The sequence below is a fragment of the Neovison vison genome, chromosome 2 (genome assembly GCF_020171115.1).
Source record: "Neovison vison isolate M4711 chromosome 2, ASM_NN_V1, whole genome shotgun sequence".
Classification (NCBI taxonomy): Eukaryota; Metazoa; Chordata; class Mammalia; order Carnivora; family Mustelidae; genus Neogale; species Neogale vison.
In genome coordinates this window covers 26,813,998-26,841,452 of record NC_058092.1, presented here as the reverse complement: position 1 = coordinate 26,841,452, position 27,455 = coordinate 26,813,998, and the positions used below count along the sequence as shown (strand labels likewise).

Sequence of the window (27,455 nt, the reverse complement as noted above, 5' to 3'; positions counted from 1 at the left end):
ATATTTTTAATTATAGAAAACTTCACATACAAAAGTGAGAAACAATACAATGAGTCCCTATGTACATACCACCTAGATTCAACAACTATGAAATCATGGCCAATTTTGTTTCATCTCAGCCCTCATATACTTCTCCTCCTCTACCAAAGTATTTTGAAGTCCCAGATTTCATAGAATTTCATCTAGTAAGAGGCAGTGACTTTTTAAAACACACATAGCACAATATCACTATTATACCCTCATAATTAACAATTCTTTAATATCATCAAATATCCAGTGTTCACATTTGTTTAAAGTGGGATTCAAACAAGTTTCACATACCACAATCTGTTGACAGGACTCCAACTTTTTTTTTTTTTTTTAAGATTTTATTTATTTATTTATTTGACAGAGTGAGATCACAAGTAGACAGGCAGGCAGAGAGAGAGAGGAAAGCAGGCTCCCTGCCAAGCAGAGAGCCCGATGTGGGACTCTATCCCAGGACCCTGAGATCATGACCCGTGCCAAAGGCAGCGGCTTAACGCACTGAGCCACCCAGGTGCCCCCTCCAACTTCTCTTTTAAGCTACAGAATCTTTTGTCGTATTTTACTTTTTCCTTATAAGTTTTTGTTAAACTGTTGTTTATTCTGTATAGTTTTCCAGGATTTGGGTTTTGCTGGTTACATCCTAATGATGTTTAATATGTTTCTCTGACCCGTGTCTTTCAGGAAATGAGCAGTTAGATCTAGGTTTTTTAAAAAAAATTTTTAAAAGAAGTTTCTTTTTTTTTTTTTTTAAGATTTTATTTATTTATTTGACAGAGAGAGACAGTGAGAGAGGAAGCACAAGCAGGGGGAATGGAGAGGGAGAAGCAGGCCTCCCGCCAAGCAGAGAGCCCAGTGCAGGGCTGGATCCCAGGACCCAGGGATCATGACCTGAGGCCAAGGGTGGATGCTTAACAACTTAGTTACCCAGGTGCCCCTTAACTTTTTTTTTTTTTTTTTAACGGCAAAAGATTCATTTGATCTTAAGAGAAACCAGAGTATTAGATCTAGGGTCTTGATGAAATTAAAGATTGAATTATTTTGACAAGATTACTTCATGGATGGTTCTATATCGACCAGGAGACTGAAACCACGAGTTATTTGAATTATAGAGCTAAGAAGGCACAGTGAGAGCACTAAGGTGCTATAGAAGCAGCAATTCCAGAGCTTCTACCACCTCTAGCACTAGGAGTGGGTGGGGGGGCGGACAGGAAGAGGAGAGGTTGGAATTCTTAATCCTTAAAAGCCTGGAAGAATCCTGTGGAATTAAAATTCAGACCTCTGAGGGGATGCACTGCTCAGCTGGTGCTATGCTTCCCATCGGGAAGTATAGAACGCCTGGCTTCCTGTAGTGACAGTAGCAGCCATAGATGATCACTGCCTAGATCTATTAATTCAAGAGTGGGATTCTAATTTTATTATTTCTTCTTCTTTTTTTTTTTTTTTAAAGATTTCATTTATTTATTTGACAGAAATCACAAGTAGGCGGAGAGGCAGGCAGAGAGAGAGAGAGCAGGAAGCAGGCTCCCCGCTGAGCAGAGAGCCTGATGCGGGGCTCGATCCCAGAACTCTGGGATCACGACCTGAGCCTAAGGCAGAGGCTTTAACCCGCTGAGCCACCCAGGCGCCCCCTATTATTTCTTCTTGATACTTGATAAAACTGTCACCCTTCATGTTAATGCCCCTCCAATCAATCTAGTTATCTGAACCACATTCTCTAGTAGATGACTCAGGTCCAGGGATCATGGAAACAAGGTTCCAGGAATTTGCATATTGATAGTTTGCCTGTGGTTTTTATACTTGAAAGTCCATTTTGTGGGGCACCTATGTGGCTCAGTCAGTTAAATGTCTGTCTTTGGCTCATGATCCCAGCTTCCTGGGATCAAGGACTCCCTGCTTAGCAGGGAGCCTGCTTCTCCCTCTGCCTGCCACTCCCCATGCTTGTGCTCTCTCTCAAATAAATAAATAAATAATAGATCTAAAAAAACAGGGTGACTGGGTGGCTCAGTTGGTTAAGTGACTGCCTTTGACTCAGGTCATGGTCCTGGAGTACCAGATCAAGTCCCACATCTGGCTCCCTGCTCAGTGGGGAGTCTGCTTCTTCCTCAGACTCTCCCTCCTCTTGTGCTCTCTCTCATTCTCTCTCTCACAAATAAATAAATAAAATCTTAAAAATCTAAAAAAGAAAAAAATAAATAAAAAGTCAATTTCTTTGGATATAAAATCCTGAGTAAGTTTATGTTACTTCTTTGTATTCTGGTATAGAACGTCATTATGAAAAACTACAAAAATCATCAGATTTACCTTCCCTTAGAAGTGTCTTGGCTGGGGCACCTGGGTGACTCAGTGGGTTAAGCCGCTGCCTTCGGCTCAGGTCATGATCTCAGGGTCCTGGGATCGAGCCCCACATCGGGCTCTCTGCTCAGCAGGGAGCCTGCTTCCCCCTCTCTCTCTGCCTGCCTCTCTGCCTACTTGTGATCTCTGTCTGTCAAATAAATAAATAAAATCTTTAAAAAAAAAAAAACAAAAAACAAGTGTCTTGGCTTTTTGGCCTGGATTCTCAAAGGAATTTTTTTCTTTAAACAATAGAAGTATTTCTGGCCATGACTATTCTGGGTCACATGCCTAGGCGCACACTTTATCTCTTCAATACATAGTCTTTCTCTGTTTTAAAGATTTGAGAGAGAGCTAGTGAGCATGTGAGTGGGAGGAGGGATTGGGGGTGGGGGAGGGGGGGCGTGCACGCGCTAGAGAATCTCAAGCTGACTCGCCACTTAGCACAAAGCCCAACTTGGGACTTGATTCCATGATCCTGAACTGAAACCAAGAGTCTGACGCTCAACCGACTGAGTCACCCCTGGGCTCCAATATATAAAGTCTTTCTAATTTTAGGGAAGCTCCCTTGAATTACAGCATATTGGTCAGGGTCCCGTAAAGTTAGAGAAGCCATGTTGGTTATTTGAGCAGAGGGAATATGAAAACAAATTAACTAAGTACAGAGTTAAGTAGGTTACTGAAAGAATAAAAACACCAAAATGTCGTAGAAGTAGCGGCTTAAATTCTCAGGAATGAGAGAACAAAATAAAGGAAATAGGAGTTCATGGAACTTAGACCTCTGAGGAAGGATGCTGGTGCTGGTTTGATCTTGGGCCTAAGACCCAGATCACAGAAGAGGGGCTGCTGGTGTCCCACAGCGGGGGGCATGATGAAAGTGGCTCTGTAAGTGTTGTGAGAATTGCAGCTGGAATGAGTTCCTGCTAGGGACAGAGGTGATGCTTCCAGAATGAAGTAACATTTCTGAAATGACGGTCACAACCACAAGCAGACAGAAAGCCCAGGAAGCAGACAGGATGGAACAAATCCTTTCTCCTTCATGCTTGCAGCTGTCCTCTACTGTCCCCTATTGGTACCGGCTAACAAAGACCCAGCCAAAACTGTGGTTTGGATGTCTATGAGCGGAGAAATAATCTAAATGACTGGCATTTGGTTTTAAGTATTTGTTCTTTTCTGTTGCTTTGGATTACTGTATAGTTTCTAAATATTCTTTTCCATTGCCTCAATTTCTTCTCTGAAGATTCCTTTTATATGGGTATCAAGTCTTCTATATTTTGTAACACTTTTTCTTGAATCCTTTTAAAATCTCTTGTTATGATGGAAAACATATTCTTCCTTTCTATACTCCTCTTCTTAGGAATATATTAGTTGTGTCTTATTTATTTTGAATCCCTTCTAGTTTAGTTTTTTCTTTTTTTTTTTTTTTAAGATTTTATTTATTTATTTGACAGACAGAGATCACAAGTAGGCAGAGAAGCAGACAGAGAGAGAGAGAGAGGAGGAAGCAGGCTCCCCACTGAGCAGAGAGCCCGATGAGGGGCTCGATCCCAGAACCCTGGGATCATGACCTGAGCCGAAGGCAGAGGCTTTAACCCACTGAGCCACCCAGGTGATCATCATTTTTTTCTTTAAAAAAGTAGGCTCCAGGGCGCCTGGGTGGCTCAGTGGGTTAAGCCGCTGCCTTTGGCTCGGGTCATGATCTCGGGGTCCTGGGATCGAGTCCCGCATCGGGCTCTCTGCTCAGCGGGGAGCCTGCTTCCTCCTCTCTCTCTCTGCCTGCCTCTCTGCCTACTTGTGATCTCTCTCTGTCAAATAAATAAATAAAATTAAAAAAAAAAAAAAGTAGGCTCCATGCCCAGTGTGGAGCCCAGCACAGGGCCTGAAATCACAGCCCTGAGATTGAGACCTGAGCCAAAATCAAATTGGATACTTAATCATCAGAGCCACCCAGGCACCCGAGTTTTTTTTTAAGATTTTATTTATTAATTTCACAGACAGAGATCACAAGTCAGGCAGAGATCATAAGTAGGGAGAGAGGCAGGCAGAGAGAGAGGGGGAAGCAGGCCAACTGCTGAGCAGAGAGCCCAGTTTGGGGCTTGATCCCAGGACCCTGGGATCATGAACTAAGCCAAAGACAGAGGCTTTAACCCACTGAGCCACCCAGGCACTCTCCGAGTTTTCAGTTTTAAAGTGATTTTTTTCCCTTTAATTTCTAATACTTCCCTGAATTGTCACTGACCTTTTAAAATATTTCATCCACTAATCTGAACCTTTCTAATTCATTTCTAGCTTTCATAGTTTTCTTAAATTCTTATAACTTGGTTTAAAACACTTAATTTTTGTGTTTTTTAAAGATAGCTCTGTTCTCTATTTTTGTTTTAAATTCTACAATTCTGTTGTTCACATCTATGTGAAATACATTTTCCTATCATTTTAGGAGGTAGAAAGGATTAACTTTTCTGGCCTCAAGTCTCATGAAATCCTATTATTTTCACAAAATGACCTCATTTTGAGATTTTGCTTCTTCTGAGTCTCTCCTGCATTTGTCTTGTACATTATCTTTCTTTTGTCCCTACTATCCCTGTCCTGATCAATTTTGTGTCCATAGCCAGCAGTTTCTCCTTAATTGAGCTGTTTGGGAATAAAGCTTTTATTTGCTAGCTTCACGAATTTATAAGGAACAACAACAAAAACAAAAAATAGTTAATAAGGACCTAGACTACTCCAACATCTTCAGAACTTAGCACAGTCCCCTCTAATTCACCAGCTAACTGACATCTGTAGGGACCTTCTTTTTGGGCTGTTGTTCTCTAATTAGCCTGTCCTGCTTTCTCGTGGAAACCTGTTGATTTAGGGGATCTTTTTTTTTTTTTTTAAAGATTTTATTTATTTATTTGACAGAGAGAGATCACAAGTAGGCAGAGAGGCAGGCAGAGAGAGAGAGGAGGAAGCAGGCTCCCCACTGAGCAGAGAGCCCGATGTGGGGCTCAATCCCAGGACGCCGAGATCATGACCTGAGCCGAAGGCAGAGGCTTTAACCCACTGAGCTACTCAGGCGCCGCGATTTAGGGGATCTCTTAATTCTCAAAGGTATCTGTTGTCCCACTGCTTTCTCTCTGTCCCACTACTTTCTCAACAGACAGCCAGTACCATTCAGGTCTTAGAGTTTGTCATTACCTAAACTTCTTTTGGGACCATGGGGATTCATTGTCATCGAGATTTGTTGTAGATGTTGTGTATGATTTATGCCTCAATGGATTTGGGGAGATCAAAACTGCACTGCTATCTCTGTGATCTTCTATTTTCTTTCTTTTTTTTTTTTTTTTTAAAGATTTTACTTCTTTGAAAGAGAGATCACAAGTAGGCAAAGAGGCAGGCTGAGAGAGGGGGAAGTAGGCTCCCTGCTGAGCAGAGAGCCAGATGCAGGGCTTGATCCCAGGACCCCGAGACCATGACCTGAGCCAAAAGCAGAGGCTTAAGTCACCGAGCCACCCAGGGGAGCCCCAATGTGATCTTCTATTCTTTAATGTACTTCTGGTAGTTAATCTTTTATTTGGGAAGATTTCTATTTTTTTTTTTAGAAGATTTTATTTAATTGGCAGAGAGAGAAAGAGAGGGAACACAAGCAGGGGGAGAGGAAGAGGGGGATGGAGAAGCAGGCCTTCTGCTGAGCAGGGAGGCCGATATGGTGCTAGATTCCAGAACCGCGGGATCATGACCTGAGCTGAAGGCAGATGCTTAATGACTGACCCACCCAGGTGCTATTTGGGAGTATTTCTGATAATAGTTTGTGTAAGTTAGTAGAGCATGGTGACTGAGAGCATGGGGTTTGGAGTCATACAGCCTGGATACAAATCCTGCATTCACCATTTACTGTGCGATCCATAACCTTTGTGTCTTTGCTTCCTGTGTAAAAGAACAGGTTGTTGAGAGATCTAAATTAAACAGTGTATGTAAAGCACTGAACAAAATACTGTATTACACAGTAGGTGTTCAACCAAGATAGCTGTTTCAATTACTATAGTTTTCTTTTTCAGGCCCAGGACTTATGTTTCTGACTTTATAGGGGAAAAAAAAGTAAAAGCAAAACTTAAATATTTAAAAGAAAAAAACCCCAACCTCTTGACATTAATTCCTGGTTCCATGACAATATAGAAACCACAACTGCAAACAGCTAGAAAATAATGAAAATGAGAAAAACACATGGTAGACAAAAGGTGACTTCAGAGGAGAGTTCATAGTACCAAGCACTTTCATTACAAAATAGAAAAGAATGAAAATACACGCAAGAAGCATTCAATACTAGTGGTTAACTAACTGCCTTCTATTTTCTTTTTTAAAAAAAGGTAAAGTAGAAACCAATGAATTAAAAAAAAAAAAGAGTAAAATGATAGTACCAAATGTTGGTAAGGATGTATGGAACAGACACACTCAGATAATGGTGAGAAGGAAAAAAAAACTTACAACAGAGGTTTAATTAAAGTGGAAGATGAACATAGCCTTTAAGCATCAAGTCTACTTCTAGTTAAGTACCATAGAGCAGACTTTCCCAATCGGTATGTCAGGGATAGGTGGTTGGGGAAGGCCTTTACTGGCCACAGCTTCCAAAGTCTCATATTTTATCCTAGTGGAGCCTATATTCTTTTCTGTATTATCATCTATCTACATAAAGAACTGGTAGGCAATCTCTTCTAGGCAGGCAATCTTTCTTGGATCACCACATTACAAAGTGGAGTTTCACTGGAGCTAGGGCCATATTTTACTCTTTGCTGGGTCTCCCCCAGCTAGAAGTGTCTGGTATACAGTACTTGCTCAAAAATGTTTGTTGAATGTGCAAGTGCATACCACATATAAAAATGTTCATTGGAGTATTATAAAAGTACAAAATCAAAGAGTATATGTCCATTTAAATAGAGAAAGGATGAACATCTATATTCATATAATGGGGTATTATTCAGCAGCTAAAATAAATGAAATCCAAGTATAAATTTCAAAGACAACATTGAATGAAAAAAGCAAATTTCTGAAAGGTATGTACAATGCAACCTAGGGTTTTATATAAAGCTTATAAATACAAAACAAGGCTATCTTTTAAGTACAAAATTAAACATGCATGAGCCATCAAAAGAAATGAAATCTTGCCATTTGCAATGACATGGATGGAACTAGAGGATATCATGCTGAGTGAAATGAGTCAATCAGAGAAAGACAATTATCATATGGTCTCCCTGATATGAGGAATTTGAAAGGCAACGTGGGGGGTTTGGGGGATAGGAAAGGAAAAAATGAAACAAGATGGGATTGGGAGGGAGACAAACCATAAGAGACTCTTAATCTCACAAAACAAACAGGGTTGTGGGGGTGGTGGTGGTGGTTGGGTTGTGGACATTGGGAAGGGTATGTGCTATGGTGAGTGTTGTGAAGTGTGTAAGCCTGACCATTCACAGACCTGTACCCCTGGGGCTAATAATACATTGTATGTTAATAAAAAAAAAACTAATAAAAAAAATTAAGCATGGAAAGAATTGAGAAGAAACAGAAAGGGGAAGTGGCAGAGAAATATTCCTAAAACAAGATTCCAGGCCCAGATACATCTTAAATTCTTAAAGTCTCTGAGGGACAGATTTCCCTTTATCACCTGAACCTTTCTAAAGTATAATGGTAGAAAAAGAGTCTTTTTTGGGGGGGGGGGTTATTTAGTCATATATTCACAAAGTAGATTAAGAAATCATACTGTGGGGGCGCCTGAGTGGCTCAGTGGGTTAAAGCCTCTGCCCTCGGCTCGGATCATGATCCCAGGGTCCTGGGATCGAGCCCCGTGTCGGGCTCTCTGCTCAGCGGGGAGCCTGCTTCCCCCTCTCTCTCTGCCTGCCTCTCTGCCTACTTGTGATCTCTGTCTGTCAAATAAATACATAAAATCTTAAAAAAAAAAAATCATACTGTGGGGTGCCTGGGTTATAGCCTCTGCCTTCGGCTCAGGTTGTGATCCCGGGGTACTGGGATCAAGCCCCACGTCAGGCTCTCTGCTCGTCAGGGAGCCTGCTTCCCCATCTCTCTCTCTGTCTGCCTCTCTGCCTACTTGTGATCCCTGTCAAATAAATAAAAATTAAAAAAAAACTTAAAAAAAAATTCATATTGCATCATCTATTTGTGTCAACCAAAACCAGTCGTGTTTAAACATGACTGTTCACAGGAAAAGGAAATATAAATAGCTCAAGTAGATACCCAACCTTATCCCTTTTTAAAAAGATTTTATTTATTCATTTGTCAGAGAGAGGGAGAGCACAAGCAGGGGGAGCTGCAGGCAGAGGGAAAAAGGCTCCCTGTTGAGCAAGGAGGCTGATGCGGAACTCAATTCCAGGACACTGGCATCATGACCTGAGGTGAAGGCAGACTGAGCCACCCAGGCACCCCTACCCAACCTTACTCTTTTTTTTAAGATTTTATTTATTTGACAGAGAGAGATCACAAGTAGAGAAAGAGAGGGGGAAGCAGGCTCCCTGCTGAGCAGAGAGTCCGATGCGGGGCTCAATCCCTGGACCCTGAGACCATGACCCGAACCCAAGGCAGAGGCTTAACCCACTGAGCTACCCAGGCGCCCCCCCCCACCTTATTCTTAAGTGAAAACACAAAATTTCACTGGGATTTTTAACCAGACTGGCAAAGATCAAAATGTTTCAGAACACTGCTTATAAAGATTCAAGGAAATAGGCAATCCCACACATGGGTGGTAGAACTATAAATGGGCATACTTCTTATAGAAAGCAATTTGCCAGCATCTATCAAGAATAGAAATGCATAAATCTTCTGACCTAGTAATTCTAATTAAGAATTTTATCTTACAGTAACTCACTCATGTGTAATTACATACAAGGTTATTATTATTTTTTAAGAAAGATTTTATTAATTTGACAGAGGGCACAAGCAGGGAGAGTGGCAGGCAGAGGGAAAAAGAGAAGCAGGCTACCCCCACCCCCCACCACTGAGCAGGAAGCCCAATGTGGGGCTTGATCCCAGGACCCTGAGTTCATGACCTGAGCCAAAGGCAGATGGTTAACTGACTGAGCCACCAGGCTCCCCTGTACAAGGTTATTAAATGCAGCATTATTTATAATAGCAAAATACTGGAAAGAATTAAAGTGTTTATTGTTAGGGACTGCTCAAATATATTATGGTACGTTCATACAATGAAATTTTATGCAGTTGTAAAAAAATCAAGAAACTCTTTATGCATGGGTATAGGACAATCTCAAAAATATGTTCAGTGGACAAGTTGAAGAACAGTGTGGACTGCAGAGTACTATTCGTGAAAAATATCTCCAGGAGGATATTTGAGGAACAAACACTACAGGGAGGGGGAATGGGTACTGAAAAGGAGAAGGAGACTTTTCTCTTTTCAGTCTGTTTCTTGAATTTTGAATCAAGTGAATGTTACATGTTCTGATGAAAAAAAATCTTTTTCTCAGGAGATAAAATTTTGAAATAAAACAAACATTCCAGCAGAAATAACAAAATTCTTTTAGGTAAATTTGAACTAGCAAGTGTTAGTTTCTTTCATCTGATGGATAAACTTTTCCACAATGCCATTGAGTCTTTCAGGTTCCATCAGTTTATTTACCAATTCCTGCTCAATAGCTATTATGGCTAGACCGCTAAGCTTCTCTTGTCCCATGGTATGACATAAATATGTTTTAAGACGGGGCAGTGTAGAAAATGAATTTTCAGCATTTGAAGTAACTGGCCAAGACAAAGCAGTATATAGTAACTTTGATATGCAGGGAATATTATTGTGAAGACCATGCTGGATAAACAAACAGCCAAGATTGATGAAGTTGATATGATCATAATCTATGACAAAATTAAGCTTTGCATACTGCCGATAAAATCTAAGTTCTGGGATGATGTCTGCATCAAGTTTATAGAATTCTTGGACATGTTTAGCTGTTGTTTCATTTAATGGTTCATTCCATTTAAATAACAGTTCTGAAATTTGCTTCATTTTGCAATAATCAAACTCTGAAAAACATAGCTTTAAATTATTTAATATAGTATCCAATCCTTGGTAATAAATATTAATTTTATATTGTTCTTCTGTTGAAGTAGGAAAAAACATACTATCTGAATTGCCAAGATCTACTGTTTTCTGAATTTTTCTTCTTTTCTGAAAAGAAGGTCTTTCAACTTCAAAACCTTTACTGGTTATTTTTTGACATATTTCCTCTGCCCCATCCCAGATAGTTTTGAAATAGGCATCATTTCTTTCAGATGATAAACATTCCAAAATTGCTTCTATTTTTGAAGACAATGAAAAAATATCTATAGTTTCACTTTGAAGCTCTTTGGAAAGAATTCCTGTAACACTTAACACTCGATAAAGAAATTTCAAACAAAAGATAAATTCAAATTTGGAAACCAGTATTAACAAATCACTCAATTCATCAGCTAAACTTGTGTTTGAAGAATGGCTTGATATAACTTCCAATGTTTCAATAATCTCTGGAAGGCCCTCAATCACAGACAGTAATATATGATCATGGACTGTCCAACATGATTGTGATGTATGTTTCTTGCATGTTTTGTTTTGACTTAGCTTAAAAATGTTTTGAAACTTTGCAGACATTTCCCCAGACATATGAATAGTGTTGAACAAAGAGTTGAGAGTATTTAGAGCACTTCGGAGTTCTTTCACTTCTTTACAAAACGTAATTACTGTTAAATCCAAAAAATGCGCATAACAATGTACGTACAAAGCTCTTGGCTCTTCTTTCTTGAATTCTGCTGCAATTTTATTAAATTGTCCCCTCAAATTAGTGGTACTATCATAGGCCTGGCCACGTATCTTATTTAAATCAACTCCAATTTGCTGCAGGTAAGTTTTGATAGTCCCATGTAAGTCAGTCCCAGTCATCTCTTCAATATCTATGAAACCCAAGAATCTTTCTTTAATTAAGACAGCCTTTGACATTTTTTGTGGGTATCTTACACAAATCGAAAGCTGTTTTTTAGTGGCACTATCAGTTGTCTCATCACATATTATTGAAAAAGCTGAGGAGGCATTGATTTCATTCACAATATCTTGAAGCATTTCAGTCTTTATTATTTCAATAATATCATTTTGAATTTGTGTACTATTATAGAAGTCAACTTGTAAATTTGTAAGTCGAAATACTTCTTCTCCTTTATCTTTTGCTCTGATTTCTAGCAGTTCTAAAAAATTGCCTTTATTCACAGATGAAATCGATTGATCATTTCCTCTTAATGGTAAACACTGCTTCCCAAGAAATAAAATATTTTCAATTATAAGCTTTAGGTACTTTTTATTTCCTTCAATCTGTTTTGAATGAATAGATAAATTATCATTGACAGCTTCATCAAAAAATTGGTACTCCCTCCAATACTGCAATGACTTCAAATGCATCTCACTTTTTTCATGCTTTCTGAATTTTTCTAGAGTCTTTTTCCAATTAGAAATTCCTTGCGCTGTAAAGGGTTCTCCTCCACAATTAAAATTTTTTTGGCAGAACAACTGGCATGAGTAACAGAATGTCACATCCTTTTTAATATTGTTTTTCAAATGTTGGAAATTTGAACACCAAGATTTTTTAATGTTTTGTGACTTATCTTTAATTTTTTGTACTCTGGATGTAAATTTTGGGTGACACAGTCCTTCACTTATTTTCATAGATTTCATATTGTATGAAGCATCTTGGTCTGACACTTGATATTTTTGTACTTCTACACTGGAGTCAACCGTAGGCTGACCAGGTATTGATGAAGATGGTGAAAGGCTTGGCTGTTCAACACTACTAGTAGCAACACCACTACTTGATTCACTGGGTAAACTCTTAGAAATTTTAGGGAGAAAAAGAGAAAAGCATTTGTTTGAACAGTTTTCAAATGATTAAAAATATCATACGTATCTATTCTAACAACACAATAAAATGAATGGGTGAGTTAAAGTATGAGCTCCACTAGGGGGAAACATTAACAATTATTTATAATATAAAGTTGCAATCTAGATTTAGCATTAAAGGTTCAAAGAATCTTTTGGTATGTAATTGTAATAAAAATAATTTTTATTGCTCATGTGACCTAGAATATAGAAAAGGGTAATAAAGAACCCAGAGGAAAAACTGTGACTAATAATACTTCTGTTTAAATATTCTTATTAATAATTTGAAGTCAAACCGACATTTGGGAAATTGAATGTGAATACCAAAAGATGTTTCTTGCTCAACTTTTTTGAGCTCTCGGATAAAAACAGGAATGAATATGCTCGTATATATATATACGGACACACACACACATACATATATGCACAAAATATGCTTAAAAAAGAAAAGACAGTGTCAAAAATATTAAGGACAAAACTTACATCTACAATGACATTTGCTGTTACTGAAGATACTGTATCTGCTAAAATAAAAGAGTATCATCAATTCAAGATCTTACATGCTATAAAATATATGCTATAAAATAGCATCATAAACTACAATTGCTTATTTCATATCAGACAACAAAACAACCTTAGAATATAGATAGATTCATCAAGGATGGGAAAAAAATGTGTATGTCAAGTATCTTTCCTATCAATTTTACCTTGTAAGACATCAGAGTTCATGATGGGTAGGGAAACACGAGCATCTGCCAATGACACTATATTGCTTATAACTGGAGTTGTATCTTTCTTTGGAGAAAAGGTATCCGTTGAGGCATCATGTACCATGGAAACATTTACTGAAAAAAATAAAAAGATTTCTCAAAAAACAAGCAGAATCAATCAATCAGAAAGCATTGTTTAAAACAGATGTTTCGACAAACAATGCAAAAATCTAATAGCCTGGGGCACCTGGGTGGCTCAGTGGGTTAAGTGTCTGCCTTCAGCTCGAGTCATGATCCTGCGGTTCTGGGACTGACCCCACATCTGGCTCCCTACTTGGTGGGGAGCCTGCTTCTCCCTCTCCCTCTGCTGCTCCTCCTATTTGTACACACCCTCTTTCTTGTGGTATATATACACAAAGGAATACTATGCAGCCATCAAAAGAAACGAAATCTTGCCATTTGCGACAACATGGATGGAACTAGAGCGTATCATGCTTAGCGAAATAAGTCAAGTGGAGAAAGACAACTATCATATGATCTCCCTGATATGAGGAAGTGGTGATGCAACATGGGGGCTTAAGTGGGTAGGAGAAGAATCCATGAAACAAGATGGGATAGGGAGGGAGACAAACCATAAGTGACTCTTAATCTCACGAAACAAACTGTGGGTTGCTGGGGGGAGGGGGGTTAGGAGAAGGGGGGGTAGGGTTATGGACATTGGGGAGGGTATGTACTTTTGGGTAAATTGGAAGGGGAGGTGAACCATGAGAGACTATGGACTCTGAAAAACAATCTGAGGGGTTTGAAGTGGCGGGGGGGGTGGGAGGTTGGGGTACCAGGTGGTGGGTATTACAGAGGGCACGGCTTGCATGGAGCACTGGGTGTGGTGAAAAAATAATGAATACTGTTTTTCTGAAAATAAATAAATTGGAAAAAAAATCTTAAAAACAGAATAAAACAAAACAAAAAAACCCAAAATCTTAAAATCTAATAGCTTTAGGTATTGCTGGATATTGGAGTACGGCTTAAGGATGGCCAGGTTCTTTAGGATAACACATTAATAACCTTAGACTGGTAACTTATATTTTCCATTTTTTAACCTATTTTACCTTTGCATACAAGTTCTCAGAAATTATCCACAAAGAAAGAGATTCCTTTAGAATTTCCCAATGGGGGGAAAAAAAAGAATTTCCCAATGGGTATCATTTTTCATCATTTAAAAAAAAAATGTTATTTTTTTGGGTTTGGGTCTCAAACTCATAACCCCAAGACTGAGAGTTGCTCACTCTACAACTGAGCCAGCCAGGAGCCCTAATGGGTATCATTTCTAACTCCTTCAAGATGCATAACCCTCAACAAGAATGGAGCTAGACTGGTGTCTAAGCTAGTATTGCAAAGATTTCTATAATGAGCCAGTTTACATGATGTACGAGCCCATGGCTTCATTTACTTTAAGTAAATAGGACCAGTGGTCCTATATGAGGCTCTTTGATGGAATATAAAGTTGGCCTTGGGTTACTTGTGCTTTTCTATTAGTGAACTTCCAAGTATTTTCAACTAGTTCTATTTCCTGTAAAAATGTGGCTAGTAACCTTGTTTTTACAAACCAGGGCTAAGTACAAAATTCTGTATTTTAACACAAAAATCTTTACAAATAAATATTAAATCTTTGGTTGTGAAGTAGGCTTCCTTTTATATAAACTACTGGAGGGGCGCCTGGGTGGCTCCATCGTTAAGCATCTGCCTTTGGCTCAGGTCATGATCCCAGGGTCCTGGGATCAGGTTCTCTGCTTGGTAGGAAGCCTGCTTCTCTCTCTCCCACTCTCCCTGCGGTGTTCCCTTCTCTTGCTGTGTCTGTCATATAAATAAATCTTAAAATAAATAAAATAAATCTTAAAAACAAAACACTACTGGAAAACTTTTTAAAAAATATAGGCTCCTTGCCCAATGTGGGGTTTGAACTCATGACCCTGAGATTAAGAGTTACATGCTCATGCCAGCCAGGCACGCCTGGAAAACATTTTTTTGCAATGAATTTTGCATTGTTTTGACTCTTAAGTCAGTTTAATTTCAAGATGAATCAAGGTTACAAAGGAAAGCAGTAATATTCTTCAACATTTTCTAAACCTCTGATAACTGCTAAATAAGTATTACCTGTAGATGATTCCATCTTAGTTTTACTGTAAGCAGAGAAACAATTAATAGAACAAAAAAGGTCTGTCTTCCCCAAGTCACTGGTGGTCTCAATCATTTCATCTGAGGGCTTCAATGATTTGCAAGGAACAGATTTAAGTGTTTTTGTTGGTTTCTGTTTAGAGATTAAAGTAATATTCATATTCCTGGTATATGACATATATTAGTAACAAACAAAAATATACTCATCATTACTGCTCTTAGTTATAACATGACAAGTGATGATAATAAAGCCACATTTTTATACTTTCTTAAAAACCAGAAAAAAATAATGAGCACTGGGTATTATAGGCAACTGATGAATCACTAAACTCCACCCTTAAACTAATAATACCCTAATATGTTAACTAACTTGAATTAAAAAGAAGAGAAAAAAAAGGCACTACAGATCAAGTGACAAAAATGAAAGAAACAGAGTCAATAAATCACTATTTGTGTTATTTATCAGATTTTAGTAGCCGCAGTAATATATATGCAAGCAATGAAGAAAGAGGTCACAGAATATGTTCATCATTCCAGGCAATCAAAGCCAATTGGATAAATAAACTAAAGTCTTAAAATCATATCTCGTTCCTCAATTCCATTTTGAATATTAACTCAGGAAAGCCTCCATTGGTACTGAGAAGGAGCCAGAAAACAGCTGTGGGAATCGCTGTTTTTCTAGGCTAACCTCATGGTAAAAATTACAAGCATATTGTAAGAAAGTAGCATAGAAGCAGTAAAATACATAGAATATACTGCATTCAGGGGGCACCTGGGTGGCTCAGTGGGTTAAAGCTTCTACCTTGGGCTCAGGTCATGATCCTGCAGTGCTGGGATCAAGCCCCACATCGGACTCTCTGCTCAGTGGGGAGCCTGCTTCCTCCTCTCTCTCTCTGCCTAACCTCTGCCTACTTGTGATCTCTGTCAAATAAGTAAATAAAATCTTTAAAAAAAAAATTCTTTCAGTTTAAAAAAAAAAAGAATATAGTGCATTCAGGAAACAGTAAGTGTTCAAAGGTAAATGATAAATGATATAAACTGTGAGACATACCATCTATTGTTTCTACTGAAAACAGGAACCATCATTCCTGGACTTAAGGCAATGGTGAACAAGAACTGCTTTTGGGGGCATAAGTACAAGGACAAATGAAAATATCTTATGCAGGGGCTACTGGGTAGCTCAGTCTGTTAAGTGTCTGCCTTCAGCTCAGGTCATGATCCCAAGATCCTAGGATTGAGTCCCACATCAGGGTCCCTGCTTAGCAGGGAGTTGGCTTCTCCCTCTGTCGTGCTCCCATTTTCTCAAATAAATAAATACTCAAAAAAAAAATACAGATTTTCTTCTGTGAAAAACAGGGTATTGGCAAAGAAACAATGAAACAAAAAACAGAGCATAACTCTGAAAATTCTTTTATACTTTACTAGTATGACTTTTTATATTTTGAGAAGCCCTGGGGGGTCTGGCGGGCTCAGCCGGTTAAGCATCTGCCTTCGGCTCAAGTCATGATCCCAGAGTCGTGGGATCGAGTCCCACATGAGGCTCCCTGCTCAGCGGACAGTCTGCTTCTCCCTCTCCCTCTGCCCTTTCCCCTCCACTCATGCTGTCTCTCACTTTCTCCAATAAATAAAATCTTAAAAAAAAAAAAAAGGATGTGGCTTACAAATGACCTATTTGAGTTGTTCAGACTTGATGAGAATCCTATCTCTAACTGCATGATTTTAAGGAAGAATTTATGGAGTAGAAATGGGTCTCAAAGCATCATCTGAACAAGTAAGACAACTTCAACCCTACCTCATGAAAGGGCTCAGACCATTAACTGCATTAATCTCATTTATTTTATTTTAAAGATTTTATTTATTTTTCAGAGAGAGCACAAAGCAGGGGAAGTGGCAGGTAGAAAGGGAGAAGCAGACTCCCTTCTGAGCAGGGAGTCTGATGTGGGCCTCGATTCCGGGTTTCTGGGATCATGACCTGAGCTGAAGGCAGATGCTCAACTGACTGAGCCACCCAGGTATCCCTGCATTAATCTCATTTAGTCCACCAAAGCAGGACCCAGCTTCTCTGCTCTCAGAACCTCCCACCCCAGGCTGTCCTACCAGAAATAGGGAATTATTTCTCATTTAGAAAAGCATGTGACATTCTGGGTTCATTTTAACCTTGCTTAGATATAAGAAAACATAGAATTAAAAACACTTTGTGGTTGAATCTTACTGATCAGTAGGCCATTATTTCTACTACATATATACATTTTTAGATTTATTTATTTATTTGACAGAGACACACACACACACACACACATAGTGAGAGAGGGAGCACAAGCAGGGTGAGCGGGAGAGGGAGAAGCAGGCCTCCTGCAGAGCAGGAAGCCCGATGCGGGGCTCGATCCCAGGACTCTGGGATCATGACCTGAGCTGAAGGCAGATGCTTAAGGACTGAGCCACACAGGCGCCCCCCTGCTATCTTTATTTGCAGTTTATAAACAACCTTTTATGTGTTTGGCTTTTCTTGAAGGCCAGATCATCCTGAGATTCTTGAGGAAAATCTCCATATAGCATTTATCATGAATCGTTATGTAAGAGAAACTGTCAGAGTCTTTTATTTAATCTTCTTCACTATCCTATCAACTGAAACTATTCCCAATGGTACTAAAATCTGATCCCCACATTTTCATTAAGTGGGACCATCCACAAGTGAACTAATGAAGAGACTCACTCTTGGATGTTTCATTTGAGTCCCATGTAGTCAAATTCAAATGGAGTGGTTCTTTTTTTTTTTTTTTTAAGATTTTTATTTATTTGACAGAGAGACAGAGAGGAAACACAAGCAGGGTGAGTGGGAGAGGGAGAAGCAGGCCTCCCGCTGAGCAGGAGGCTAGATCCCAGAGCCCTGGGATCATGAGCTGAGCTGAGCTGAAGGTCATCTAACGACTGAGCCACTCAGGTGCCCCAAATGGAGTGGTTCTTACTTCATGCAACATATATTCCTATCTGCTTATATGCTAGAATACTCGGAACGATTTTTTCCCACTATTTTATTTACTTATTTGAGAGAGTGAGTCTGCGACTGGAGTTGGGTGGGCAAGGGAGAGGGACAAGCAACTCTGCACTGAGCAGAGTGGGATACATGTGGGGCTTGATCTCATGACATGAGCTGAAATCAAGAGTCAGATGTTGAACTGACTGAGCCACCCAGGCACTCCACTCTTTGAACTATTAGAGTAATGGGACTGTCCTTTCATCTGAAGCATATGAAATGGGCTAGAAACAGTTTAACAGGAAGCCCCGCAGTTCTCAAGACAGACCATGATGAGGTTGTTGGAGTGAAACTGAAAACAGGCATTACTACAAAGACAGTGTTTCACATACTGGAATTTTACTTCATATTGAATCTAGGATTTAAAAACATTCAGTAAAAACTCTAATATTTAAGCAAAATAATCAGAATCCCTAAAAGTTTAAAAAAAATGTAACTTACAACAGTAGTCTTCTGACACATGCTGCACTTGGTTAAAACGCTATTAGTGCATATTGTAACAAATGCTTTTCTTTTTTCTTCATATGATGAAAGACAAGATTGGCTGCAAAAATTCTTGCTAGAGGTATTATCTTCTAGCTGGACACTGATCACATCCTTTAAATTTAAGATGTCTCTAAAAAGAAAAACAAGAGTACCATTAAACACTTTTATAAGTTAAAGCACTCCCTCAAGTAATCCTCTCCCATTTCATCCACCTTTAGACTGTGCAACAGCACTGACATCAGCCTTGAAATAAGAAAACCTGAATTTGGCATTTAGTTCCAGGACTTACATTACATAATGATGGGTGAGTCATGTATACTCCTAAAGGTTGATTCCCTCATCTATAAAGTAGGGGTTATAAAACATAACTGATAGCAGTTTTGAGGATTACCTAGTTTATATTAGTTAGTGCTAGTGATAACAGAATGATGATGAGAAATCACATATTCATACCTGACCAACTCTGTAATCTGCAAGACAGAGGATATCATAATATGGTCTGAAAAACTCCAGGGATCCTCCAGATACTTTTAGAGGGGTCCGCCAAAACAAAATTATTTTGTTAAAATATTTGTCCAAAAAAAAGCCTTTCTCCTTATGTTAACTTTTTTTTTTTTTAAGATTTTATTTATTTATTTGTCAGAGAGAGAGGGAGAGAGAGCGAGCACAGGCAGACAGAATGGCAGGCAGAGGCAGAGAGAGAAACAGGCTCCCTGCTGAGCAAGGAGCCTGATGTGGGACTCCATCCCAGGACACTGGGATCATGACCTAAGCCGGAAGGCAGCTGCTTAACCAACTGAGCCACCTTGGCATCCCATCCTTAAGTTAACATCTGAACTGATAGTGCAAAATCAACCCCGGGTTGCTGCAATTCCACTCCTAGATATGTACCCCAAAGAACTGAAGATAAGTACTCAAAAAAGTGTAAATACACTATTTCAAATAGCTAACACATAGGGGCCCTGGCTGGCTCAGTTGGTAAAGCACATAACTCTTGATCTCAGGGTTTTGAGTTCAAGACCCACACTAAGCCTGGAGCTTACTTAAAAAAGAAAAAGAAAAACAGCTAAAAGATAGAAAACAGCCCAAATTTTCACCAATGAATGAACGGATAAACAAACTGTGCCATATCCATACAATGGAATATTACTTAGCTACAAAAAAAGGAATGAAGTGCTGCTCTATATGTTATAATACGTATAAACCTCAGACAAACCTTGAAAACATTATGCTAAAAGATGGACACAAAAGGTTGTATGCTGTAGGATTCCATTAATATGAAATATCCAGAATAGATAAATCCATAAATAGAATGCAGATTGGTGGTTACCAGGGGCTAGAGAGAAAGGAGACCTCTGGGGAGAAATTGCCTACTGGATACACTGGAGTAACAGAAATGTTCTGAACTAGACACGGTCAGTGTACTACTACTGATGTGGCTTTTTGTTATGTGAATTTCACCTCAATACATTGGAAGAAAAAAAAAATGATGCTGGGTCAAACGCCAGAGCCTTAGCACAAATTAAGGCAGTTGAACCAAAATGTCCTAATATGTGTTACTCAATGCCACACATTTGCTGTAAAAATCAATTACTTTATTAAACTTCATCCTTGACAACCTTTTTTTAGTATTCTGTGTGATATGGGATACAAGCATTAAGTACTTCTCTTGCACACTAAAGTATGATGGTTGTCTCAATGTAAATCTCACATGGGAATGTTAAGAGTTACAACCTGAGGTAGCTACTTTTTTTCACGGAATACATTTTTACTTGAAAGAACAAACTATTATCCAGAGTGGGTAGCTGGCAAATATTTTCTCAAAAATTTAAGTAACATTGCCAATGATAAAAGTTGAGCTTTTGTTGAAAACCAGAATTTAGGAGTATTTGCCATCTCCAACTTGATTGCTTCCCAATAGTTAAGCTTTCCTGGTAAGATTAGTGGTGATTTTCTGGTGTGTGTTTATTTTAACAAATGTGATTTTTAAAATATTGTATAAAAGAAATATGCCAACAGGGGCGCCTGGGTGGCTCAGTTGGTTGAGTGTCTGCCTTCAGCTCAGGTCATGATCCCAGGGTTCTGGGATCAAGCCCTGTGTCAGGCTCTCTGCTCAGCGAGGAGCCTGCTTCTTCCTCTGCTCATGTTCATGCACTCCCTCTCTCTTGTTCTCTCTCTTCTCTAATAAAATCGTAAAAAAAAAAAAAAAAAGAAAAAGAAAAAAGAAATATGCGAACATTTGGAAGATCTACATAACTCAGTGAACCAGTATTTTCCAAATTATGATAGCATGTAACAAAAATCATTCATTCATGGGTTAAAAAAAAACCATTCAAAATAGAAAAGACTGATGTATTTTAACCTAACAGTACAAAAAAACTCATGGTTTCAATTTTCACGGTGTAACTAACCTTTAAGTACTACCTGTTTTCTGGTGGAGTATCAAAGAGCACCCGCAAAATCTAAATAGCTATTGAAAAACACTCTTCCCTTTTCCAAATACATATTTGTAGTACCAGATTTTTTTCACACGTCAGCCAAAACAACATTTTCCAATAAACTGAACACAGAGGCAGATGTGAAAACCCAGTCAGACACTGAAGTGCTTTGCAAAATTGGTAAAATAATGCTTAATGTATATGGCTATTTTTCATTAAAAGTATTTGTTAATAAGCACGGAGTTACTATTTTTTTTTAAAAGATTTTATTTATTTGACAGAAATCACAAGTAGGCAGAGAGAGAGGAGGAAGCAGGCTTCTTGCTGAGCAGAGAGCCCGATGTGGGGCTAGATCCCAGGACCCTGAGATCATGACCTGAGCCGAAGGCAGAGGCTTTAACCCACTAAGCCACCCAGGCATCCCAGAGTTATTATTTTTTTTTTTCAAAGATTTTATTTATTTATTTATTTATTTATTTTTTAAAAGATTTTGACAGAGAGAGATCACAAGTAGACAGAGAGGCAGGCAGAGAGAGAGGGAAGCAGGCTCCCTGCTGAGCAGAGAGCCCGACGCGGGACTCGATTCCAGGACCCCGAGATCATGACCTGAGCTGAAGGCAGTGGCTTAACCCACTGAGCCAACCCAGGCGCCCCTTGAGTTATTATTTTTAAATGAGTTAATAATTAGCTTAAAAATTTCTCAGTTTTAATTTCTAACATAGTATATATTGGTAGTTAGAACCTACTACATCAACTAAAGCTCACTGGCTCTTTAAAAATTTTTGAGTGTAAAGGGGTCCAGAGACTAGAAATGTTTGAGAACTGCCATATCTGGCTACTTAGAACCCTCAGAACATCAATCTTTCAGGATAACAGTTTTCTAGATGAAATATTCCTAAAATCAACACTATTTTAACATTTCAATACTTATAATTTTCAGTGTATTATGATTTTCCTCCTTCTTAAATAGACGATACCAAAGATAACAGGTTCATTTCATTATCATGAATCAATTATTTACTGGTTTAAAATATAGGTCTAAATGCATAGGTCTAAATTGTGCTATCCTTGTACTTCATTTGACAACAATTTTTCTAGGATTCACTGTGTACCAGCTAGTGTTTAGGCACGGGGAATATAAAGAGGAGTATGATCTGGTTCCTAATCTCAAGAGGTTCATAGTCTAGGGGTGCCTGGGTGGCTCAGTCAGTTAGGTGTCTGCCTTTGGCTCAGGTCATGATCCTGGGGTCCTGGGATTAAGCCCTGCATCCAGCTCCCTGCTTGGCAGAGAGCCTGCTTCTCCCTCTCCCTCCGCCCTTCCCCCTGCTCCTTCTCCCTCTCAAATAAACAAAGAAAATCTTAAAAGAAAAAAAAAAAAGGTTCATAGTCTAACTGGGACAGTATCAATTCTTTCCTTAAAAACATTAATTTTATGGGGGCGCCTGGGTGGCTCAGTGGGTTAAGCCTCTGCCGTTGGCTCGGGTCATGGTCTCAGGGTCCTGGGATCGAGCCCCGCATCGGGCTCTCTGCTCAGTGGGGAGCCTGCTTCCTCTTCTCTGCCTACCTGTGATCTCTGTCTGTCACATAAATAAATAAAATCTTTAAAAAAACAAACAAACATTAATTTTATGATTAATGCTGTGGGAATTATGAACACTACTAAAACACAAGTCATGGAACAATGACTCGGGAGTGGGTGATGGAGTTAGTGAGAGGAGAGGAAAAATGGTGCGGCAACAGACAAGAGGTAAAGATGTTTCAGGAAGAGCTTTAAAACAGAAAAAAATTAGCAGATGGAAAGGGAGACAGAAGAAATTGCATCGGCAGAAGCATGGAAGTCTGAAAATACTTACTGATATTTACTGCTACCAGTATACTAGATTCCTGGTTTCTAGTCTATGGAGTCATTACAAATAAAAAATTAAAAAATCAATTTTCTTAATAGTGCCTAAAATTAGCTTAAACCAACTCTAAGCACAGGACTGAACTTTCCTACATGTAAGTGTTATACAGTCTTAGTGCACCAGGATATTCTGAGCTCTGTTGATAGCTATCAGAATCTCTGGTTGGTTTCAACTAGGATACTAAAGTGCAGAAATGACACTTCTTAAATACAATGCTCTCAAAAGAGGTCTTATCTTTCCAACATGATTTAAAATGCCATTTCAAAGATAACTTTTATTTGGTTAATGAAACAGAATAAATACTGCATTAACTGAAAACAGATTTTAAATCATTGCTATGAAAGAAACTTCAATGCTGATAATTAGCTAAAATCCTGAGAACTATGGCAGCACCTGGGTGGCTCAGTTGCTGGGCGTCTGCCTTCAGCTTGGGTCAATATCCTAGGATCCTGGGATCAAGCCCCGAATTGGGCTCCCTCCTCGGTGGGAGGCCTGCTTCTCTCTCTCCTACTCCCCCTGCTTGTGTTCCCTCTCTTGTTGTGTCTCTGTCAAATAAGTAAATAAAATCTTTAAAAAAAAAAAAAAAATCTTGGGGCACCTGGGTGGCGCAGTTGGTTAAGCAGCTGCCTTCAGCTCAGGTCATGATCCCAGCATCCTGGGATCAAGTCCCACATCGGGCTCCTTGCCTGGCAGGGAGCCTGCTTCTCCCTCTGCCTACCTCTCTGTCTGCCTGTGCTCACTCTCGCTCCTCTCTGACAAATAAATAAATAAAATCTTTAAAAAAAAAAAAAAAAAAAATCTTGGGGCACCTAGGTGGCTCAGTGGGTTAAGCCTCTGCCTTCGGCTCAGGTCATGATCCCAAGGTCCTGGGATCGGGCCCCGCATCGGGCTCTCCACTCAGCGAAGAGCCTGCTTCCCCACTCTCTTTCTGCCTACTTGTGATCTCTATCTGTCAAATAAATAAATAAAAACCTTAAAATAAAAAAATCTTGAGGGGCGCCTGGGTGGCTCAGTGGGTTAAAGCCTCTGCCTTCGGCTCAGGTCATGATCCCAGGGTCCTGGGATCGAGCCCCGCATCGGGCTCTCTGCTTGGCGGGGAGCCTGCTTCCTCCTCTCTCTCTCTCTGCCTGCTTGTGATCTCTGTCTGTCAAATAAATAAAATCTTTAAAAAAAAAAAATCTTTAAAAAAAAAAAATCTTGAGAACTATGTATTAATACAAGATGCTAATAAATATGGGAGAAAAAAATTTTCTAAAAAAGCAGCACAGGTTACTTTGAACAATGATGACCTCTCCCAGCCCAAGCATTACTACCAACTTTCTACCGACCTATACGGTACTATTTTGTATCCAAAAAATTTGTATTCCAAAGAAGTAAAACCTTTTTCATTATTTTTGCTCATATTGGATTTCTCCATCTTGGAAAATGACTTACACACTATATCTTTCCTGTTTCAGCCTTTTCAATCTGTCTGGGAGATCTGCTGAAGATGGATAATGGGTAAACTCCAAACACAGTAACATGATACCTTAACTTCTCAGGACCTCAGTTTCCTGAAAACCAAAAGAAAATGTTTGGACTGGATGATCTCTAAGGTCCCTTCCAGTTTTATGATTCTGCAGAGAAAGAAAGCAGACTGAAGAGAGTGCCTTATAGCCCTTAGCAAAAAGGAAAAAAGACATAGTATTGAAGGGTTGAAAAAACACAAGAGAAAGGTTGTTTCAGGGAGTAAGACTCAAAGCAACGGATAATACCCAACGCAGCAGCCAAACAAAGAGCTGAAGCAACCAATAAAAAGGATTTGTGAGTTTGTTAAGAGAATAACAGTGATAATTAACATTTATTGAGGTCTTATTATATGCCAGTATTGTTCTGATCACTTGAATCTATTATTTAATGCTCATAATTCTTAGGTGCATTTAATAAAACAAATGGGAATACTAAGAAGTTCTCAATGTTTGACTTTAGCATATAGATGTATCATCTGGGAACAAATGCAATCTGATTTGGTAGGCCTGGGTAAGGCCCGAGATTCTCTATTTTTATTTAATAAGCTCCCAAATGATACTGATACAGCTCCTATTAGTTGCACAATGTAAACGTAAATGGAGGAAGCAAGATTTAAATTATAGCAATCTGATTCCAAAATAAGACATATGAAAGGAATTTATTATATTTACAAACAAAACCAGTGGCTTATGTGTTTTTTGTTGTGAAACAAAAATATTTAAAATTCAGCATTAGCATTTAATGAGTACTTAACAAACCAGAATTATACTACAATAGGAGTCTCAAAGCACACTGATCCTTTATACATCTCAGGGTAGAGTTTGAAGTTTTTGTGTGTGTGTGTTTTTAAAGATTTTATTCATTTGAGAGCCAGAGAGCAGGAATGGGGTGGTGGAAGCAGAGGGAGAAGGTCAAGCAGGCTCCCTGTGGAGCAGGCAGCCTGATGCAGGGCTCGATCCCAGGATCCCTAGATCATTACCTGAGTCGAAGGCAGATGCTTAACAACTGAGCCACCCAGGCACCCTTCAAAGTCTTGGAGATTTTTCACTAATTCATTATAAAGTTACTACTACTTCCTATATAATAATATATATATATCCCTGTCAAATAAATAAATAAGTAAAATAAATAAATACACACACACACACACACACATAGTTAGCAATACAAACCCCAACAGTAGCTCACTGATATCTTGAAAAAATTACATCCATCCCTGTTTACCTATGACTATTCAATTTTGCAAAAGAATCAAATAACTTCATTTACCATTACGTGAAACATTATTTTATAATGTTATACCCTGGCTACTTTATACCTTGGAAGATCCAAATTATTCTATGATTAATGTGATAGTGGTTTGCACCCTATACTGTTAAATGATAAAATAAAATGAGTATATAATAATCCCATTTATAGAGAATTTCAAATGAAAAGAGTAGGAAAGTCAGTTTCAGTAGTCACATTATATTTAAAGCTGAAGAGAAACAGAACTCCTTATGTTTTAATTTCCGTAAATCTCTCAACAAAAAAAGTATGTCTGAAGAATCTAACAGAGGAACTGAAAGCAGAAGCAGCTTCCTTTCACTAACCCAAGGTGATACTTCTTCAGAAAAAATGAAAACAGCAGCGTCTGGGTAGCTCAGATGATTAAGCATCTGCCTTTGGTTCAGGTCATGATCCCAAGATCCTGGGATCAAGCCCCACATCCGGCTCCCTGCTCGGCGGGGAGCCTGCTTCTCCTTCTCCCTCTGCTGTTCCCCCTGCTTGTGCTCTCTCGCTCTGTCAAATAACTAAAATCTTAAAAGAAAAAAAAAAAGTTAAGAAAAGAAAAAATGAAAATGTAGATAGTTACAACCAAGACTCTGATCAAAATCTATGTAGGGAAGTAAAAGGGACATAATTTAGAATTATATACTTTGAGCAGTTTGAACAAGTTCTCCTGGGAAGAGCTGGTGAATTGGCAGATGAAATGTATTCAGTGATGCACAGCGTGGAGCAGAAAAGCTGAGTAGACCCTTTCCTCTGATAAGCAGTTTGCCCCTTCTGAAGAATTTTTTTACAACCACAACAGGAAACCTGAATAGCTGTGGTTGAAACTGAAGGAAGCATTTTATTCATGCCAGATGATGTCAGGGAAAGCTGAATGCCTGCAGTCAACTGTGGAGCTATAAACACAAAACAGGAAGGAAAAAAATTAGTATTTATGTAAAATTAAGTATGCATTCTCTTATTTTTCTTTTAGAGGTTACTTCTGGACTTGAAACCTCTAAGAAACAATGCACTATTCAAAGACATTCTAAAAAAGCAGAATAAACTGGCTATTACATTGGTTAGAATAAATATAATTAATTTAAGTAATTCTATTACCACTGTCTGAAAATGTAGTGTTTATTTTCAGTTCATTCTCCTGAGTTTTAGGCTGCTGGGCTTGACAATACTCCTTGAAAAAAAAAAAAAAAGAAAATAATGACTTCAATGTGCATAAAACAACTAGTTATTCTATAGAAAATAATAATAAATTATGTTTAAAGTTTGTGCAGTGAATTGTGTAACTGAACTGAACCATAGGTGAGCACTCCCCTTTTGGTGACCTTTGGCTGACACATTATATATATTATATTCTATCATATCTAGATGTGACTTCAGTAATTTTTGTTCACATAGTCTTTCTGTAAGCTACCACAAATAGAGGAGACACTCTCAATAGAGACACCTATTTTACCTCCTTAGTTCTATTCAGTAACAGCTAACAGTCTTCATAAAGACCTTAAACACAAAAGTTGTTGGAGAGGGCTGAATGAGTCTTAGAGAGGACTTTTCAGAGCAGTAGGCACTCTAAACATGATCTATGTGTTTCAATGTTCATAGATTTGAAGAAGCAACCAATACTTCCTAGATGGACAACATTCCCCAGTGTCACCAACTCAATGGGAGTCATATCCTTAC

The 27,455-nt window shown here is 38.8% G+C and overlaps 1 protein-coding gene across 5 annotated transcripts in view; it reads right to left on the bottom strand.

The window, feature by feature from the left end:
- ZMYM1 (zinc finger MYM-type containing 1) overlaps positions 1–27,455 on the bottom strand; it is a 45,834-nt gene that overhangs the window by 9,491 nt on the left and 8,888 nt on the right. The window contains exons 3-9 of one of the 5 annotated variants that reach the window (XM_044237772.1): positions 26,877–26,949; positions 26,425–26,674; positions 18,611–18,785; positions 15,115–15,268; positions 12,958–13,095; positions 12,734–12,774; positions 9,488–12,202 (exon numbers count right to left, since the gene is read on the bottom strand). In XM_044237772.1, the coding sequence (XP_044093707.1) occupies positions 9,893–12,202; positions 12,734–12,774; positions 12,958–13,095; positions 15,115–15,268; positions 18,611–18,785; positions 26,425–26,674; positions 26,877–26,949 (3,141 nt within the window). In that variant the 3' untranslated portion in view covers positions 9,488–9,892. Of the gene's footprint in view, positions 1–9,487; positions 12,203–12,733; positions 12,775–12,957; positions 13,096–15,114; positions 15,269–18,610; positions 18,786–24,431; positions 24,551–26,424; positions 26,675–26,876; positions 26,950–27,455 lie in introns of those variants that run through there. The other 4 variants (XM_044237773.1, XM_044237774.1, XM_044237775.1 and 1 more) reach the window with 4 other exon arrangements.